Genomic DNA, 17956 nt, shown 5'->3' on the forward strand with positions numbered 1-17956 from the left:
ACTGAACTGCTTTCTTTAGATCTACAGTTCTAGGGAGGCAGTGATGGTCTTCCAACACATCTTAGTTATTCATCCATTCAAAAGTGACTTTTGAACTTCCCTGGTGGCGCAGTGGATAGGAATCTGCCTGCCAATGCCAGGGACACAGGTTTGATTCCTGGTCCGGGAAGACTCCACACACTACAGGGCAGCTAAGCCCGTGGCCCCATGGCTACCGAGTCCAAGAGGTACAGCTACTGAAGCCTGTGGGCCTAGAGCCCGTGCTCGGCGACAGGGACGCCACCACAGTAAGAAGCCCGCGCCCTGCGATCGAGACCCAGCTCAGCCAAAAGCCCGCGCCCTGCAACGAAGACCCACCTCAGCCAGAAAGAAGTAAATACGATAAATTATTTTTAAAAAGTCACTTTTGTGTAAGTGTTGCCCTTTGGCTTCTTTCTTTTTTAATCTTTTTTTTTTTTTTTGGCTGCATCACAGCATGCAGCATCTTAGCTGCCCGATCAGGGTATCAAACTCTGGGCCCCTGCAGTGGAAGAGCAGAGTCTCAACCACGGGACCACCAGGGCAGTCCCCGTTTTACTGCTTTTCCGATCTTTCGGTCCTTGGGGTTCTGCCCCCACCTCTGCTTTAAATCTTGTTGGAGACTTGGCTTCTGGGATCCACAGGACGGCGCCTTCCGTCGGTGGTCCGGGCCGGGCCGTGGTCTCTTTGTCTGTTACTCCCGTCCTTCCTCTAGCTGCGCTCTTTGTAAGAGCTCCAGTTACATGTTCTGTGTCTGTGCTACATTCTGCCTAATGTTTTCTGACCGATCTTCCAGTTCACTTATTTCCTTGGCTGCATCTAATCTGTTTATTAAATTCATTGCTTTAAATTGTTATTATGAGGTGTAACCTTGACCCAGAAAAGTATGTACAGCACATATGCATAGTTTGCTTACAATTAAGGCAAACACCTGTTTAACAATTTCTCAAATTAAGAAGCTGGGGCTTCCCTGGTGGCTCAGAGGTAAAGAATCTGCCTGCCAATGCAGAAGAAGCGAGTTTGAGCCCTGGTCCAGGAATATCCTACATGCTGCGGAGCAACTAAGCCTGTGTGCCACAACTACTGAGTCTGTGCCCTAGAGCCCGGGAGCTGCAACTGCTGAAGCCCGTGTGCCCCAAACCTGTGCTCCACAACAGCAGGAGCCACCGCAATGAGAAGCCCGCGCATCACAACGAGAGAGCAGCCCCCTTCTATGCAACTAGAAGAAAGCTCATGAAGCAACAAAGACCCAGCACAGCCAAAAACAGATAAATCAATACAATTTTAAAAAATAGTTTTTAAAGAATTAGAGCCAAACACAAAGAGGCCCCATCTGCCCTTCTCCAGTTTAAATATTTTCTCTCCTCCTCCTAGTAACCACTCTCCTAGCACTTTGGATATCATTTACTTTTCAGTTCAGTTACTCAGTCATGTTCAACTCTTTGCAATCCCATGAACTGCGCACACCAGGCTTACTTGTCCATCACCAACTCTTGGAGCTTGCTCAAACTCATGTCCATTGAGTCGGTGATGCCATCCAACCATCTCATCCTCTGTCGTCCCTTTCTCCTCCTGCCTTCAATCTTTCCCAGCATCAGGATCTTTTCCAAGGAGTCAGTTCTTCACATCAGGTGGCCAAAGCATTGGAGTTTCAGCCTCGGCATCACTCCTTCCAGTGAATATTTAGGACTGATTTCCTTTAGGATGGACTGGTTGGATCTCTTTGCAGTCCAACGGACTCTCAAGAGTCTTCTCCAACACCACAGTTCAAAAGCATCAATTCTTCAGCTTTCCTATGTCTAACTCTCACATCCATACATGACTACTGGAAAAACTATAGCTTTGACTAAATGGACCTTTGTTGGCAAAGTAATGTCTCTGCTTTTTAATATGCTGTTTAGGTTGGTCATAACTTTTCTTCCAAAAAATAAGCGTCTTTTTCATGGCTTTAGTCACCATCTGAAGCAATTTTGGAGCCCCCCAAAACAAAGTCTGCCACTGTTTCCATTGTTTTCCCATCTATTTGCCATGAAGTGAAGGGACTAGATGCCGTGATCTTAGTTTTCTGAATGTTGAGCTTTAAGCCAACTTTTTCACTCTCTTCTTTCACTTTCATCAAGAGGCTCTTTAGTTCTTCACTTTCTGCCATATGGGTGGTGTCATCTGCATATCTGAGGTTACTGATATTTCTCCCAGCAATCTTGATTCCAGCTTGTGCTTCATCCAGCCCAGCACTTCACATGATGTACTCTGCATATAAGTTAAATAAGCAAGGTGATAATACATAGCCTTGACATACTTTTATCTTCATTTACATTTATCTTTTATCTTCTTATAATTTTACCACCTAGGTATGTATCCTTAAACAAAACAGTTCAGTTGTCTGGTTTTGAACTTCACATGTGAACAGAAGTATTTGTTCACTTTTTCCTCCTTCCCTCAGTGTTACATCCATGAGTCATTCAGGCTGTTGACTACAGGTGTCATTTGTTGGTTGTCATTGGGCTTCCCCTTGTGGCTCAGCTGGTAAAGAATCTGCCTGCAATGGAGGAGACCTGGGTTTGATCCTTGGGTTGGGAAGATCCCCTGGAGAAGGAAAAGGCTACCCACTCCAGTATTCTGGCTTAGGTCTGTAAATGGTTCACAAAGAGTCAGACGCAACTGAGCAACTTTTCACTTGACTTCACTTCAGTTGGCGTTTTTGCAGCCTCTGACTCAATAAACATACATTAAGCACCTCTGTTGCTGCTGTTTAGTCACGAAGTCATTTCCAACTGTTCTGCCACCCGATGGGCTGCAGCGCGCCAGGCTCCTCTGTTCATGGAAATTCCCAGGCAAGAATACCAGAGTGGGTTCCATTTCCGACTCCAGGGCATCTTCCCAACCCAGGGATCGAACCCGTGTCTCCTGTGTCTCCTGCATTGGCAGGCAGATTCTTTACCACTGAGCCACCTGGGAAGCACATTAAGCACCTGATCTGTGCCAAGCACTCTCCTAGGGACTTGGAATACATCAATAAGTCAAACGGATAAAGTTGCCTGCCCTTGTGGAGCTCACGTTCTATGTTGAGAAAGTCTCACTTGTGTGTTAGCCTCAAGGGTGTGGGTGGAGTGACCTACAGGCTTATCTGGTGGAAACACTGCAGACACTGGGAAGCACCAGTCAAAAGTGATAAGGTGGAAGCAACAAGAATGTCCTCAGTTTGGGAACACCATGAACGAGAGCAGAGCAGCAGAGTCCCATCAGGGAGGCCAGCCAGATCACAGAGGGCCTTGCAGTTTCCGTGGGATCACCTGCCTTTCGCTGGTAGCATCTTCTAGCATTTCCCTAGTCAAGATCTGCAGGATGTGAACCATCTCAGTTTTTGTCTGAAATGTTGTTATTTAATCCTCAGGCTTTTTTTTTTTTTTTTTTTTAATGTTTCTTGCTGTGTTTGCTGCTGCTGCTACTGCTAAGTCGCTTCAGTCATGTCCGAATCTGTGTGACCCCATAGACGGCAGATCCCGTCCCTGGGATTCTCCAGGCAAGAACACTGGAGTGGGTTGCCATTTCCTTCTCCAATGCATGAAAGTGAAAAGTGAAAGTGAAGTCGCTCAGTTGTGTCCAACTCTTATCGACCCCATGGGCTGCAGCCCACCAGGCTCCTCTGTCCATGGGATTTTCCAGGCAAGAGTACTGGAGTGGGGTGCCATTGCCTTCTCTTTAATCTTTAGAAATTCAAAGATGCTGTCTGAACCTTTGAAAGTGAGAGTGTTACTTGCTCAGTCGTGTCTGACTCTTTGTGATCCCGTGGACTGTAGCCCGCCAGGCTCTTCTGTCCATGGGATTCTCCAGCCAAGAATACTGGAGTGGGTTGCAATGCAATGCAGTGGGTTACCACTGAGCCACCTGGGAAGGCTAATCCAATGCAAAGGCTCCCTTTCTGCAAGTCAGTGTAAAGAAAGTTTACGAGATGGAGCTGAAAGGTAACCTTGAACATCATGGGCAAAGGCACCAGATGTGGCTCCCTTTTCCAAACAGTCTGGTCCCAGTGGTGAGCAGACACCGTGGGAAGAGGAGGAAAGGTGGCCAGGGGTTCCCACAGAAAGAGCTCTCCTTCTTATTCTTACAAATACAGCTTTTAAAAAAAATCTAGGAAGGCAAATACTTTAGCTCAGCACACTGAAGAGCTCCTCCCACACTCTCGCACCTTTCGTTGCCACTGTTGAGACATCTGTGTCAGTCTAATGGTCACTCCTCTGGAGTCAACCCCATCTTTCTTCTCCCTGCCTTCAACATTTTCTCTTTGATTTTAATGTTCTATAGTTTCACTGTGATATGTCTAGATAGGCATCCCTTTTTGTTTATCTGGCTCGAGACTCTAAACCGTTACCTTTTCAAATACAGTCCCTGTGCTACTCCTTCTCTCACATATCTGGAAACCCAACAAGAGGTATTACTGGGCCTTCTCTGCCCACCTCCCATGTTCTTACACCTGTCCTCCGTGTTTGCATCTCTGTTTCCGAGCTGCATTCCGGATACTACCTTCAGATCTGCTTTCCACTCCACTAATGCTCTTTCCAGCTGTGCTGAATCCACCATTTTCACCCATCCACTAAAACTTTATTCTACAGCAGGCGTTATCTTTCAGTGCTAGCAGTTCCACTGTGTACTTCTTCAAATCTTTATTTTTGTTGCCTCTTGTTTTGCATTCATGTATTGAATCCATTCTTTCATTTCTTTAAAGCTATTACAACACTGGTTTTATATTCTGTATCTGACAGTTTCAACATGGCAAGTGTCTGGAGATCTGATTCTACTGGACAGGATTTCCATTTGTTTGCGGTCCTCATTCTTCATTTCTTCATGTGTCGTCAAGGTTTTCTGTGTGACACTTTACCTGTGGCTTTCTTTAAGGGCTATGTTGTAGACGTATCCCTCCCTTGAAGGGCACACCCAGTCCAGGACCAGTTTTAAGTAAATTCCTAGCCTGAGACTTTTCAGACCACACAGGTCGCATTATTTTAGGTATAGATCTTCATTAAAATTGACTTGTGATTACAATCTTTCCTCTATTCACCCAATGCCAGTGTTGAAATAGCTAGGTTTCTGTGATGCAGATCTATATTTTGATAATTATCCTTACAAGAGGGTATAGGGGTCCCCACTGTCCATGTACTGGTCTTCTCTTTGGTTTTTCCACCTTGGATAGACCCTGTAGGCTTTGTCTTTTGTCCCTTTCACTCCGAAGACCCAACAAAACTGAAACACCAATTCACCAAGATTTGGCCAATACTTTGTGGCAAACACTTCTTTATACAAAACTTCTCTAGATTCCAGTTCCTACCGCATGCTTAGCCTCTACGAATTACTTCCTTTCTTGCCAGCTCAGTGATGCCTTAAACTACTTTGCCTTTAACCCACCATTTTGGTTGTTCTCAGTGGAAGTGGTGTTCGTGGCGGTGGCCCTACCACAGCACCAGAAACAGAATGCTCTATTCACTCTCATACATGGCCCTAAACAATAAGACCATGGCATCCGCTCCCATCACTTCATGGCAAATAGATGGGGAAACAGTGGCTGACTTTATTTTTCTGGGCTCCAAAATCACTGCAGATGGTGATTGCAGCCATGAAATTAAAAGACGCTTACTCCTTGGTAGGAAAGTTATAACCAACCTAGACAGCATATTAAAAAACAGAGACATTACTTTGCCAACAAAGATCCATCTAGTCAAGGTTATGGTTTTTCCAGTGGTCATGTATGGATGTGAGAGTTGGACTATAAAGAAAGCTGAGTGCTGAAGAATCGATGCTTTTGAACTGTGGTGTTGGAGAAGACTCTTGAGAATTCCTTGGATTGTAAGGAGATCCAACCAGTCCATCCTAAAGGAGATCAGTCCTGGGTGTTCATTGGAAGGACTGATGTTGAAGCTGAAACTCCAATACTCTGGCCACCTGACGCGAAGAGCTGACTCATTGGAAAAGACCCTGATGCTGGGAAAGATTGAGGGCAGGAGGAGAAGGGGACGACAGAGGATGAGATGGTTGGATGGCATCACCGACTCAATGACGTGGGTTTGGATGGACTCCGGGAGTTGGTGATGGACAGGGAGGCCTGGCGTGCTGTGGTTCATGGGGTCGCAAAGAGTCTCGGATACGACTGAGCGACTGAACTGAACTGAAACAATAAAGAGAATTTAGCTTCATGAGTAAGCCAGATATCTTTCTAATTTACTTTAAATATTCAGTCTGTTGTGTTTAAGAAAGTAATGTATGATACTTTTCATCTCAAATTATTAGACTGAAGTTTCACAATTGAACAAAAACAAAAAAGAACTCTCCTGCTTTTAGTTTTTTCCAACTGTTGAGCTTTTTCAGCAAAGAATATTCAAATTATGTTACTTATCCCCCAAATGGGGATGATTTCATTAGGTCAAGAGTAAGAATATGCCTATGAAATGACCAGTCATTCTTCTGAATGAGTCTGGAAGTTATCCTGGCTCATCACTTACAGACAGCATCAGCAGATCACAAGTCCCTGATCCCAGAGCAGATAATACTTTGTCATTCTTGGTGGAGCTGCTGCACTGAATTTTTTTTTTTTAAGTGTTAGTCCCTCAGTCATGTCTGGCTCTGTGTGGTCCCGTGGGCTGTGGCCTGCCAGGGTCCTCTGTCCATGGGATTCTCCAGGCAAGGACACTGGAGTGGGTTGCCATTTCCTTCTCCAGATGATCTTCCTGACCCAGGGATCGAATCCAGGTCTCCTGCATCACAGATGAACTCTTTTACCATCAGAGCCACCAGGGAAGGACACAAGTTACCGTCCTAGCCGTTTTTACTGTACAGCTCACTCAGTTGGTAAAGAATCTACCTGTAATGCAGGAGACCCCAGTTTGATTTCTGGGTCAGGAAGATCCACTGGAGAAGGGATAGGCTACCCATTCCAGTATTCTTGGGCTTCCCTTGTGGCTCAGCTGGTAAAGAATCTGCCTGCAATGCCAGAGACCTGGTTTCAGTCCCTGGGTTGGGAATATCCCCTGGAGAAGGGAAAGGCTACCCACTCCAGTATTCTGGCCTGGAGTATTCCATGGACTGTATAGTCTATGGGGTCACAAAGAGTCGGACACGAGTGAGCGACTTTCACTTTCACTTCACTTTCACTTTCAGTAATGTGAATATATCCATACTGCTATGCAAGGGATCTCTGGGACTTGCTCACCTCGCAAAACAGAAACCGTACCCAGTAATCACCAATCCCCCTTCCCTCTCTGCACGGCTGCACTAATTCTCACAACTCAGCTATATCCAAGATGGCTGCGATCATGAAAGTCACAATACCAGAATGTGCTAATATTTCTGAACCAAGTCTAATTCTCTCAGAATTGTTTACACAATTCCTGAGAAAATGAAGCTTACTCATTTAGAGTCAGAATAATCTGAGTCAATAATTTTTCTACTATAAAACAATATTCCTACATTGTACACTAGCATCAAGGAACTTAACAGCTGACAGAGACGGTAAAGTTCAGGCTTCAGCACTCTTGTTCTGCAGATAAGGAAACGAGCCCCATGCTCAGGCTACAGCTATGAGGACCTCATACAAAGATCTCCTAAAATTTTTCATTTATAGCTACAAAAATATGATCACTAGCCAATGAAAGACACTAAAAATGCATGGAAAAAACAAATTTAAAATGTGGCATCTTAATACTCTTACTTCAAAGTTTACATTCCGTATTTCCAAGTAATTCCCTGGTGGTCCAGGGTTAAGATGTGCTGCTTTCAATGCCAGGGCCCACGTTCCATCCCTGGCTGGGGAACTAAGATCCCACAAGCCTTGCAATGTGTCAAAAAAAAAAATTAAATTCCTTATTTCCAAATATGAAAGGCATCGCATTTGAAGTATGTTGTGCTGGGTGTGTGCAGTTGTATCTGACCCTTTGTGACCCCATGGACGGTAGCCCTCCAGGCTCCTCTGTCCCTGAGATTTCCCAGGCAAGAATACTGGAGTGGGCTGCCATTTCCTTCTCCAAGGGGTCTTCCAGACCGAGAGATCAAACCCGACTCCCCCGCATCTCCTGCACTGGCAGGCAGAGTCTTTACCACTAGCACCACTTGTGAAACATGTTGGTCTGGTTTTAATTTGCTGTGTCTCCACTTTGAATACAATATTATTTCTCTTATCCTGAAACATATACCATTTAGACATCAGAATCTTCTCTAAGTAAATTTTTTGCCTGAGGATTGTATCTGTTGACATGTTTAGCTCTAATGTGCTTGGGTCCTATCTCGCATCACTTCAAGTTTTAAATTTTCATACGAGGAAAAAAAAAAAACACTTACCTCTTTATAACATTGATATTCAGGTCAATTCCTCCAAATCTGGACAGGAATACAAGGTACGGAACAGCCCCAGAACTGGTGAGGGGGATCTACACCCAAACAAGAAGAGTGGCAGCTCGTTAGTGAGTTCAGGGCCAAGCCGTGGACAGCACAGCAGGCTTCAAGACACGGGCAGGGCACTCAGAGCAGGGCGGGCGCTCCAGGACGCTTACAGCTACTCGGCCCAGGCGCCTGAGTCGACAGGCACCATCAGCAAACCAAGCACGAGCAGCAGACACACCAGAATGCCAGTCTGCGCTCAACCAAAGCCACCAAGCCCTCTACAGAATTAGCTAAAATCTAGGTCCATCTAACTGGGAAAGACTGAGGGCAGGAGGAGAAGGGGACGACAGAGGATGAGATGGTTGGATGGCCTCACTGACTTGATGGACACGAGTCTGAGCAAACTCGGAGAGACAGTGAAGGACGGGGAAGCCTGGAGTGCTGCAGTCCACGGGGTCACAGAGAGTCAGACACAGCTGAGCGACTGAACAGCAACAACAGGTCTTTCTAAAGGGTAAAGTAGGGCCCTCCCTGGTGGTCCAGTGGCTAAGACTCCTCGCTCCCAGTGCAGAGGGCTTAGGTTCCATCCCTGGTCAGGGAACTAGATCCCACATGCCTCAACTAAGACCCAGCTCAGCCAAATAAATAAATGTTTTTTAAAAAGATAAACTAACAGTAGTAGAAATATATTCTAATATATTTTACATATGTATTTATATATATGTGTGTGTGTATAAATATATATATATTTCCCAAGAGTCTGAGGCCACAGCACAATTTATCCTCTGAGTATCATGTACCCTTTCTATACAGTCATATGCTTTTAAGGTATAAAAAAGTCATTTTTAAATCTAAAATTCTACAAGGGACATCATTGGGCCAGGTGGGTTAATACGGACTCTAGAGTAAATAAAAGTATTACTACCTCAATGTTTACCAAAGTTGATAACTGTGCTATGATTAGGTAAGAGAACAGTTCTTATTCTTGAAGAAATACACACTGAAGTATTTAGAAGTACAGGACCAGTAATAGGACTTCCCTCGTGGTCCAGAGGCTAAGAATCTGCTTGCCAATGCAGGGGACACAGGTTCGAGCCCTGGGCCAGGAAGATTCCACGTTGTGTGGGGCATCTAAGTTCATGTGTCACAACTGCTGAAGCCTGTGCTCTCGAGCCCGAGAGCCACAACTACGGAAGCCCAGAGCCCAGAGCCCGGGCTCCGCAGCAAGAGAAGCCACCGCTATGAAGCTCTCACACCGCAACGAAGAGTGGTCCCTGCTCGCTGCCACGAGAGAAAGCCCGTGGGTAGCAATGAGGACCCAGCACAGCCAAAAAACAAAGAAAGCACCGTTAGTATAAGCAATTTCCGCTTAAATGGTTCAGAAAAAATTACATACATTATTTGTGTATTTCAAATATATATAGTTTGCATATGTGCACAGAGGGAGTGAAAGATTACAGGAGAAGCTAATGAGGTTAAATGTTCACAGTTGAAAAATCTGGGCAAGGGTAAACGGCCATTATTTGTACCATACTTTCCTTTACAAACTTGTTGGAGGCTTGAAATTACTTTTAAATAAAAAGCCAATTTTTTTAAAAAAGTGAAAAAATTATTTCCCCAGAAAGCATGTGAAACTAAAATTAAAATAAACACACAATCAATATAAATATATATTTTAAGCTTCATGCAAATACACAAGTACAATCTCCCGTACAGCTGAACAGCTCCTGAGCCCATTCAACCAAGTTTGATATTTACTTAGCCCTTAAAATTCCAGCCTCAAAGCCTAGCACAGTTATCTCGGTCTTCCCCAAAGGACACGTTTCCCTTTACTGTTTAAAACATGTATAACTAGGACATGGGACTGTGGGGAGAGTGGCTCACAGGGTGGGCCTCTGCAAAGGCTTTTCCTGGAAAGGACACCAGGACTCTGACTTCTGACAGGGTGGTTTTCAGCAGATACAACTTGGGTAGGCACCTCAGAGGTTCCCAAGTCCCACAGAAGAAGGGCAAGGACAGGTTAAACGTGCAGTTCCCAGACTGGATGCCCCCCTGGTCTCAGCAGTGATGAGAGTTAATGCGGAAGGGAGGAAGCTGACGGTGAAGGGGCTCATACTTCGTAAACGGGCACAGGCGCTAATCTTGGTTCTAACTCATCCAGCCCCAGACCACCTTCTGAGGAAGTTGAAACCTTCCACATTTCACAGAGCAGAGGAATGACCTCCCCGCACAGCACAGAAATCTGTGACTCCAGAGCCCAAGCACATTTCACTACACTAACCACCATATGGGGAAAAAAAAAAAAAAAAGTCCATCAACCGTTGAGGTTTTTGTCACATTTCATGTTGCTACTTGTGCGTGCGTGCCAAGGTGCTTCAGTCATGTCCAATTCTTTCCAACCCCAGGACTGTAGCCCGCCAGGCTCCCCTGTCCATGGGGATTCTCCAGGCAAGAGTACTGCAGTGGGTTGCCGTGCCCTCCTCTTCCAGGGGATCTTCCCGACCCAAGGGTTGAACCCCCTCCCTTCTGTCTCACTGGCAGGTGGGTTCTTTACCACTAGCACCACCTGGGAAAATTAGTGCTACTTGTGAAGTGAAGTGTAAGTCGCTCAGTCGTGTCCCGACTCTGTGACCCCATGGGCTGCAGCCTACTAGGCTCCTCTGTCCATGGAATTCTCCAGGCAAGAACACAAGTACTACCTGTGATCTGATGCAAATTCTAAGGTGGCAGATACATTTTTGCAATGCCTAGTTTCCAAACTAAGCTCAAGGATCCAGTCTAAAAGGAAAGGCTGGACTAAGGATTCACTTCTCCAGGATTTGCGATTCTGGCAAAAATGTCTTGAGACTCAAAACCGTCCACTGATGAATCACTGGAAGCAAATCCTTAGACTGCAGCGGGCGAAGCACAGTTTGTGAATGCACGTCCAGCGTGTTGATCAGAACCTTCCAAGACTTCTCCTTCCTTGGGACAACCACCAAGGCCTGAATAGAACTTTGCTTTCCTTCTCTGGCATCTAGTAACCGGTGCAACTTCTTTTAAAATGTTCAACTTATATTGATATTCAGAGACTGAGACATTTAAAAACAATTCATATCACTATTAATGAAACTAAGGAACAGGGTGGCTAACAAACAATGCCTCGTCTATCATCACCCTGACATTCAAACACTCTTGACACGGTTCTTGAGATAAAATTACAGCTAAAATAAATTCACTAAAACTGGGAAATTCTCTTCTAATTTTTAATGCATTTTGTAAATTTTTATTTACTTTATCTCTGGCTGTACTGGGTCTTCACAGCTGGGCGGGCTTCTCTCTAGTTGTAGGCAGCGGGGGCTCCTCTCGAGTTGTGGTGAGCAGGCTTCTCGTGGAAGTGGCTTCTGTTGTTGTGGAGCACAGGCTCCAGGGTGAGAGGGCTTCAGCAGCTGTGGCTCCCGGGCTCTGGAGCACAGGCTCAGCAGTTGTGCACGGGCTTAGATGCTCCACGGCATGCGGGATCTTCCCAGATCAGGGATTGAACCCGTGTCTCCTGCATTGGCAGGTGGATTCTTTACCACTGAGCCACCAGGGAAGCCCCCTCTTTTCTAATTTTTAAGATTTCCATGAACTATTTTACCAGTTTTATACATTGCCAGTTAGGCTTATATTGACCATTGAAAAAGAAAGTTGGGTATCACCACGTGGATTAGTCATTAAAAGACCTAGAAAGGTCACACACCCTGTGAAGTCCAGGGATTAGGGAGACAAGCTCTGCCCTGCTTTCCCAGTGAACCTGGCCTCCTGTGAGGCACTGCACTCCGGTCTCCTGGGTTTATGCATGGGTCACGAGAGCTCAAGGTTCTAGAAACACACGCTGATAGTAAGACAGACCACGGGAACCTGTTATGTAAAGGCTCTGAAGTTCTACAGTTCTCAGTGACTTCTTTTTAAAACAGATGTCGCTTTTAAAAAAACAGATCCACATTTCACATTTTCTGTGCTGTTCCTCTTCCTGCATAGCTGATTAGCTTGGGAGGCTGTCAAAATTTTAAATTAACATTAGATCATGAATATAGGGAGACATTAGCAGGAAATAATATTTTCACTTTCCATTTGGTATAAAGAAAAGATCAGTTCAATCAAGCTTGTGATGAAACGGATGCAATGTTTGTGAGGACAAATGTTCTTTAAAAGCAAGAGAACATTACCACACGACACAGCACTTCCACTCCTAGGTACGTACCCAAGAGAAGTGAAAACATATGTCCACATAAAAACTTGTACGTGGAAGTCCCAGCAGCGCTGTTCACAGAAGCCAAAACGTGGAGACAACCCAAAGGCCCATCACCTGACGCTAAAGAGGCTGCGTTGTCTCCATGCAGCAGAGTACTATTCAGTCATAGCAAGGAGCGAAGTACCAATTCATGCTGCAGCATGGATGTTTAGCAGAACTAAACATTATGCTGAGTAAAAGAAGCCACACACCAAAGATCATACACTACATTATTCCTTTTTATGAAATAGCCAGACTACACAATCTATTAAGACACAGAGTAGATTAGTGGTTGTCAGGGATTAGGGGAAGGGGGAGTGCAGAGTAACTGCCAAGAAATACAAAAGTTTCTTTTAGGGATGATGAAATGTTCCGGAATTAGATAGTGGTGATTGTGAATCACTCTGTGAACATATTAAAAACCTCGGGGGTTTCCCTGGTGGCTCAGTGGGAAGGAATCTGCCTGCCAGCACAGGAGTCACCGGTTCAATCCCTGGTCCAGGAAGATTCCACAAGCCTCACAGCAGCTAAGCCCATGCAACACGACTACTGAACCTGTGCTCTCGAGCCTGGGAACTGCAGCCACTGAGCCCACAGCCACAGCTCCTGAAGTCCGAGTGCCCGAAAGCCCGTGCTCTGAAACAAGAGAAGCCGCCACAGTGAGAAGCCCATGCACCGCAACTAGGGAGTGGCCCCTGCTCCCCACAGCCAGAGAAGAGCCTGTGCAGCAGCGAAGACCAGCACAGCCAGAATAATCAACAAATGAAATCACCGGAAAAACCCCACAGACCCGTCCACTGTTAAGTGCTGAATTTTATGATATGTGAATCGTATCTCAGTAAAGCTCTTATTTAAAATGTGGATATAATAAATAGTGAAAGGTGAAAGAATCAATATATATTATTTCTGAGATTCTGGAAGCGAATAAAGGGGAAACATTTTTTAAAAGAAGAGGAGGAAAGCTCTTCACCTTCCTCCCCCTTCCCTTCTTCCCTGTCTGCCCCTCACAATTCAGTCCTGCAGTCATTAGACGGGGCAGAGACACATGGTGTCTGCCATGTCAGGGAGCCTGGTCCAGAGCCAGGGAGCGCACCCACACGGCGGGCAGAGGGCATCCACCTGGGTGTGTGGGCGCTGGAGATGGGAGATGGGTGATGAGTCACATGCCAGCACATTCAAATAAGTGAAACAAGTGGGTTCAGTCCCTGGGTTGGGAAGATCCCCTGGAGGAGGAAATGGCAACCCACTCCAGTGCGCTCGCCTGATCTGTCCCACGGATGGGGGAGACTGGCGGCTGCAATCCCTGGGGTCACAGAGTCGGGCCTGACTGAGTGACTGAGCACACACGCATGCACATGTGTGTATAGGGATGTGCATATGGAACAGGCCCCTGGAGCTCTGCCCACTTAGAGGGCCCGGAGCAGTAGCATCCAAGAGCAATGAGCAGCCCTGCTGCCTAGATCCCAGATTCCGGATGCCTGTTTGCATTAAAAAGAACCAGCGCTCTTTGGAGAGACAGATGATTCCAGGACTGAGCATGGAAAGTACAGGTGAGCTTGTAATATCTTGCATCAGGAAGTCAGAAAGTGTTCCAAAAATGCTAGGGACACGTCAAAAGGACACAGAAACCAGCATGAAGGTGCCTTTGTGGCTAAATTAGGGACAACTTAAATATCAAAATAAATAATGAAAGCAATGGATCATAACCCACTTATTAAAACAGGAAATCTCAAGTCCCTGAAAATATATAAACAATAAAGAATATATGAAGCTTGGTGAGGAATGATACATCTACACAGCTTCCAAGATGTCTCCTACAAACTGCTTATTAATTACACAGTATAAAGAACATTCTGCTGGGAAAAGAAAGGGGGATCTGACAGCTCCCACCTTAGTGGAGTGACCGCAGTGAACAGCAGCAGTGATGGGACAGGCGGAAGTCACCTGCAACCTAGCAAAAGGTCACGAGGCGAGCACAGCGAGGCTGCTGCGACATTCCTGCCGAAGATGCAGGCCTCAATCTAGCCATCGGGAAACACCTACCATCTGACAAACTCAAGTTGGGGACACTTTACAAAATAACGGGTCTGCAATCTTCAAAGTGTTACGGTCCTCAAAACTAAGGACAGACTGCAAAACGTCCAGATGGAAGGAGACTTGCCAGATGCGCTGCACAACTGTGACCTGGGTCCGGGGCTGAGGCAGTCGTTGTGACTTGACGTTACTGTCTTTACCATTATGGTTGCATTGTGGGAGTACAGAACAGGGCTGGTTTTAAGGAAACATGCAAGGAGATCCAACCAGTCCATCCGAAAGGACATCAGTCTTGAGAGTTCATTAGGATTGCTGTTGAAGCTGAAACTCCAATACTTTGGCCACCTGATGTGAAGAGGTGACTCATTGGAAAACACCCTGATGCTGGGAAAGATTGAAGGCAGGAGGAGAAGGGGACGACAGAGGATGAGATGGCTGGATGGCATCACCGACTCGATGGACATGAGTTTGGGTAGACTCCGGGAGTTGGTGATGGACAGGGAGGCCTGGCGTGCTGCAGTCCATGGGGTCACACAGAGTCGGACACGACTGAGCGACTGAACTGAACTGAACTGAACACTGAGATACTTGAGGTAATGAAGCAGCTTCCTTCTAAATGGCTTAGGAAAAACAATTGTTCTTTGCAGTATACTTCCAACTGGTCCCTAACTCTGGGACTGCTTTTTTAAAACAAAGTAGCAGAAGTTGTGGCAGAGAAAGCTCTGAACAGACTAACCTCCCACAGTCCCCTGTAGACTCTGTCAAAATACAAAAAAAGAACTATCTAAAGGCTCAGGAGAGTGAAAGAAAGCAGGCAGGTGTTGGAGGAAAAACCTTTAAAACTTCAGAAGAAAGGACAAGTACAGAGTTTCCTGTTCTTAATGGCTTTGAACCTGAGTGGCCACAGTCAGTGGCCAGCACGAAGCAGCTACATCTGCGCCCACCCCCCCCACCAAAACCCGACTGTCTTTCTGGCCTGAAGAACCAACACACTGAACCCAAAGCAACCACAGCCATTAGCAATGTGAGGGGGATCTGAAACAGGAGAGAGAGAGAGGAGGAGCCCCACCTTCTGTGTACACACCCTGTCCACATTCCAGCTGACGCCTGAACCATGCGTGTGCAGGTCACATGTGAAGAGTCCCAGCTAAAGACAAAAGAGGTGGGAGTGAAAATTGATACAGCCCCTCCAGAGAACAGTATGGAGAGTCCTTAAAAAACTAGGGATGAAACTACCACATGACCCGACAACCCTACTACTGGGCACAGACCCTGAGGAAATCATTGAAAAAGACACACGTGCCCCCATGTTTACTGCAGCACTATTTATGATAGCTAGGACACGGAAGCGGCCTAGATGTCCATCAGCAGATGAACGGAGAAAGAAGTTGGAGTACGTGTACACGACGGAATATTACTTCGCCATAAAAAAGGAATGCATTTGAATCAGTTTTAATGAGGTGGATGAACCTAGAGCCGATTACACGGAGTGAAGTAAGTCAGAAAGAGAAAAACAAATATTGTATATTAACACATATATATGGAATCTAGAAGGACGTACTGATGAACCTATCTGCAGGGCCGGAATGGAGACGCGGACACACAGAACAGACTTGCGGATACAGTGGGGAAAGGAGAGGGTGGGACGAATGGAGAGAGTAGCGTGGGGACATACACCACCGTACGTGAAACGGACAGCTAATGGAGAGCTGCTGTATAACAAACGGGGCCCGACCCAGCACTCTGTGACAGCCTAGAAGGGTGGGATGTGGTGCAGGGTGGGAGGGAGGCTCGAGAGGGAGGGGACATATGTGTACCTATGACTGACTCATGTTAATGTATGGCAAAACCAACATAATATAAAGAAACCATACTCCAATTAAAAATAAATAAAATCTTTTTAAAAAAGACAAAAGAGCTGAACCAAGATATGAATGACTGCCCGCTGCAGGCAAGAAAGAATTTGGAAGCTGACTGCCGTGCCAAAGTAAAGGCACTGACAGTTGAAGGAGTCAGTATAACAGAATCCAGTGTCTCCAGGGTACCACGCTGTGTAATCAACAGCCAGAGCCACATGCGACTCCAAAGCACGTGGATCACGGCCAGGGCAACTGAGGAAACGAGCTGTTACCTTTAATGTTAATTAATTTAAATTCTAAAAGTAAGCTCGTTTTTGGAAAATTCTTATGTTTGGAATGACTACGTGAAATTAGTATTTCAACTGCAAATTTTATGAAATCTCAATACAGGTTTAAAAAAAAAAAAAAGGTAGAGACATCACTTTGCCGACGAAGGTCTGTATAGTCAAAGCTATGGTCTTTCCAGTAGTCATGTATGGATGTGAGAGTTGGACCATAAAGAAGGCTGAGCATCAAAGAATTTCGAACAGTGGTGCTAGAGAAGACTCTTGAGAGTCCTTTGGACTGCAAGAAAATCAAACTAGTCAATCCTAAAGGATATCAACCCTGAATATTCATTGGAAGGACTGATGCTGAAGCTCCAATACTTTGGCCACCTAATGCAAAGAGCTGACTCATTGGAAAAGACCCTGATGCTGGGAAGATTGAGGGCAAGAAGAGAAGGAAGCAACAGAAGATGAGATGGTTGGACGACATCACTAACTCAATGGACAAGAGTTCGAGGAAACCCCAGTAGATGGTAATGCATAGGGAAGTGTGGCGTGCTGTAGTTCAGGAAGTCACAGTCAGACACGACTGAGCAACTGAACAACAATAATAAGATACAGATAAAGTATTTCTAATGGAAATGTGGTGTCTGAACTGGGGTCTGCTCTAAGTACACACCAGGCCTTGTAGACTTGGTACACAGAAAAGAATGGAAAATATTTTACCACCGATTTTGAATAGTGATGACATGTGGAAATGAGACATTTTGGTCAAACAGAAATATTATTAAAACTAATTCCACTTATTTCTTTTTTTCTTTGTAATGTAGCTACCAGAACATTTTAAATTACATATGTGCTTCACATTATGTTTCTATTGAAAACCATTAGTCTGGGATATAATTCAAATACACTCAACAGTGAAGGACCAACTATTTGTTTTCATACCTAATTCAAGACTCCACATTGCATTTAGTCGCATTGAACAGCTTCAGCTGCATGCAACAAATTCTGATAAATTCTCTTTTCATTTTTATTGTTACAATTATTTTCTAATTTTCCATGTTATGGCCTCTTAGATATACCCATCATTTAAAAGTGGACATTTAATTTCCAAATACATGGGGGTTTTTAAAGTATCTTTGATATTAATTTAT

The 17956-nt window shown here is 45.3% G+C and overlaps 1 protein-coding gene across 7 annotated transcripts in view; it reads right to left on the bottom strand.

The window, feature by feature from the left end:
* EFCAB6 (EF-hand calcium binding domain 6) overlaps positions 1 to 17956 on the bottom strand; it is a 253969-nt gene that overhangs the window by 204170 nt on the left and 31843 nt on the right. For all 7 annotated transcript variants that reach the window (XM_059887190.1, XM_059887189.1, XM_059887191.1 and 4 more), the window contains one exon: positions 8344 to 8432. In XM_059887190.1, coding sequence (XP_059743173.1) covers positions 8344 to 8432 — 89 coding nt within the window. The remainder of the gene's footprint in view (positions 1 to 8343; positions 8433 to 17956) is intronic.

This window comes from Bos taurus, chromosome 5 (genome assembly GCF_002263795.3).
Source record: "Bos taurus isolate L1 Dominette 01449 registration number 42190680 breed Hereford chromosome 5, ARS-UCD2.0, whole genome shotgun sequence".
In the NCBI taxonomy this organism is placed as follows: domain Eukaryota; kingdom Metazoa; phylum Chordata; class Mammalia; order Artiodactyla; family Bovidae; genus Bos; species Bos taurus.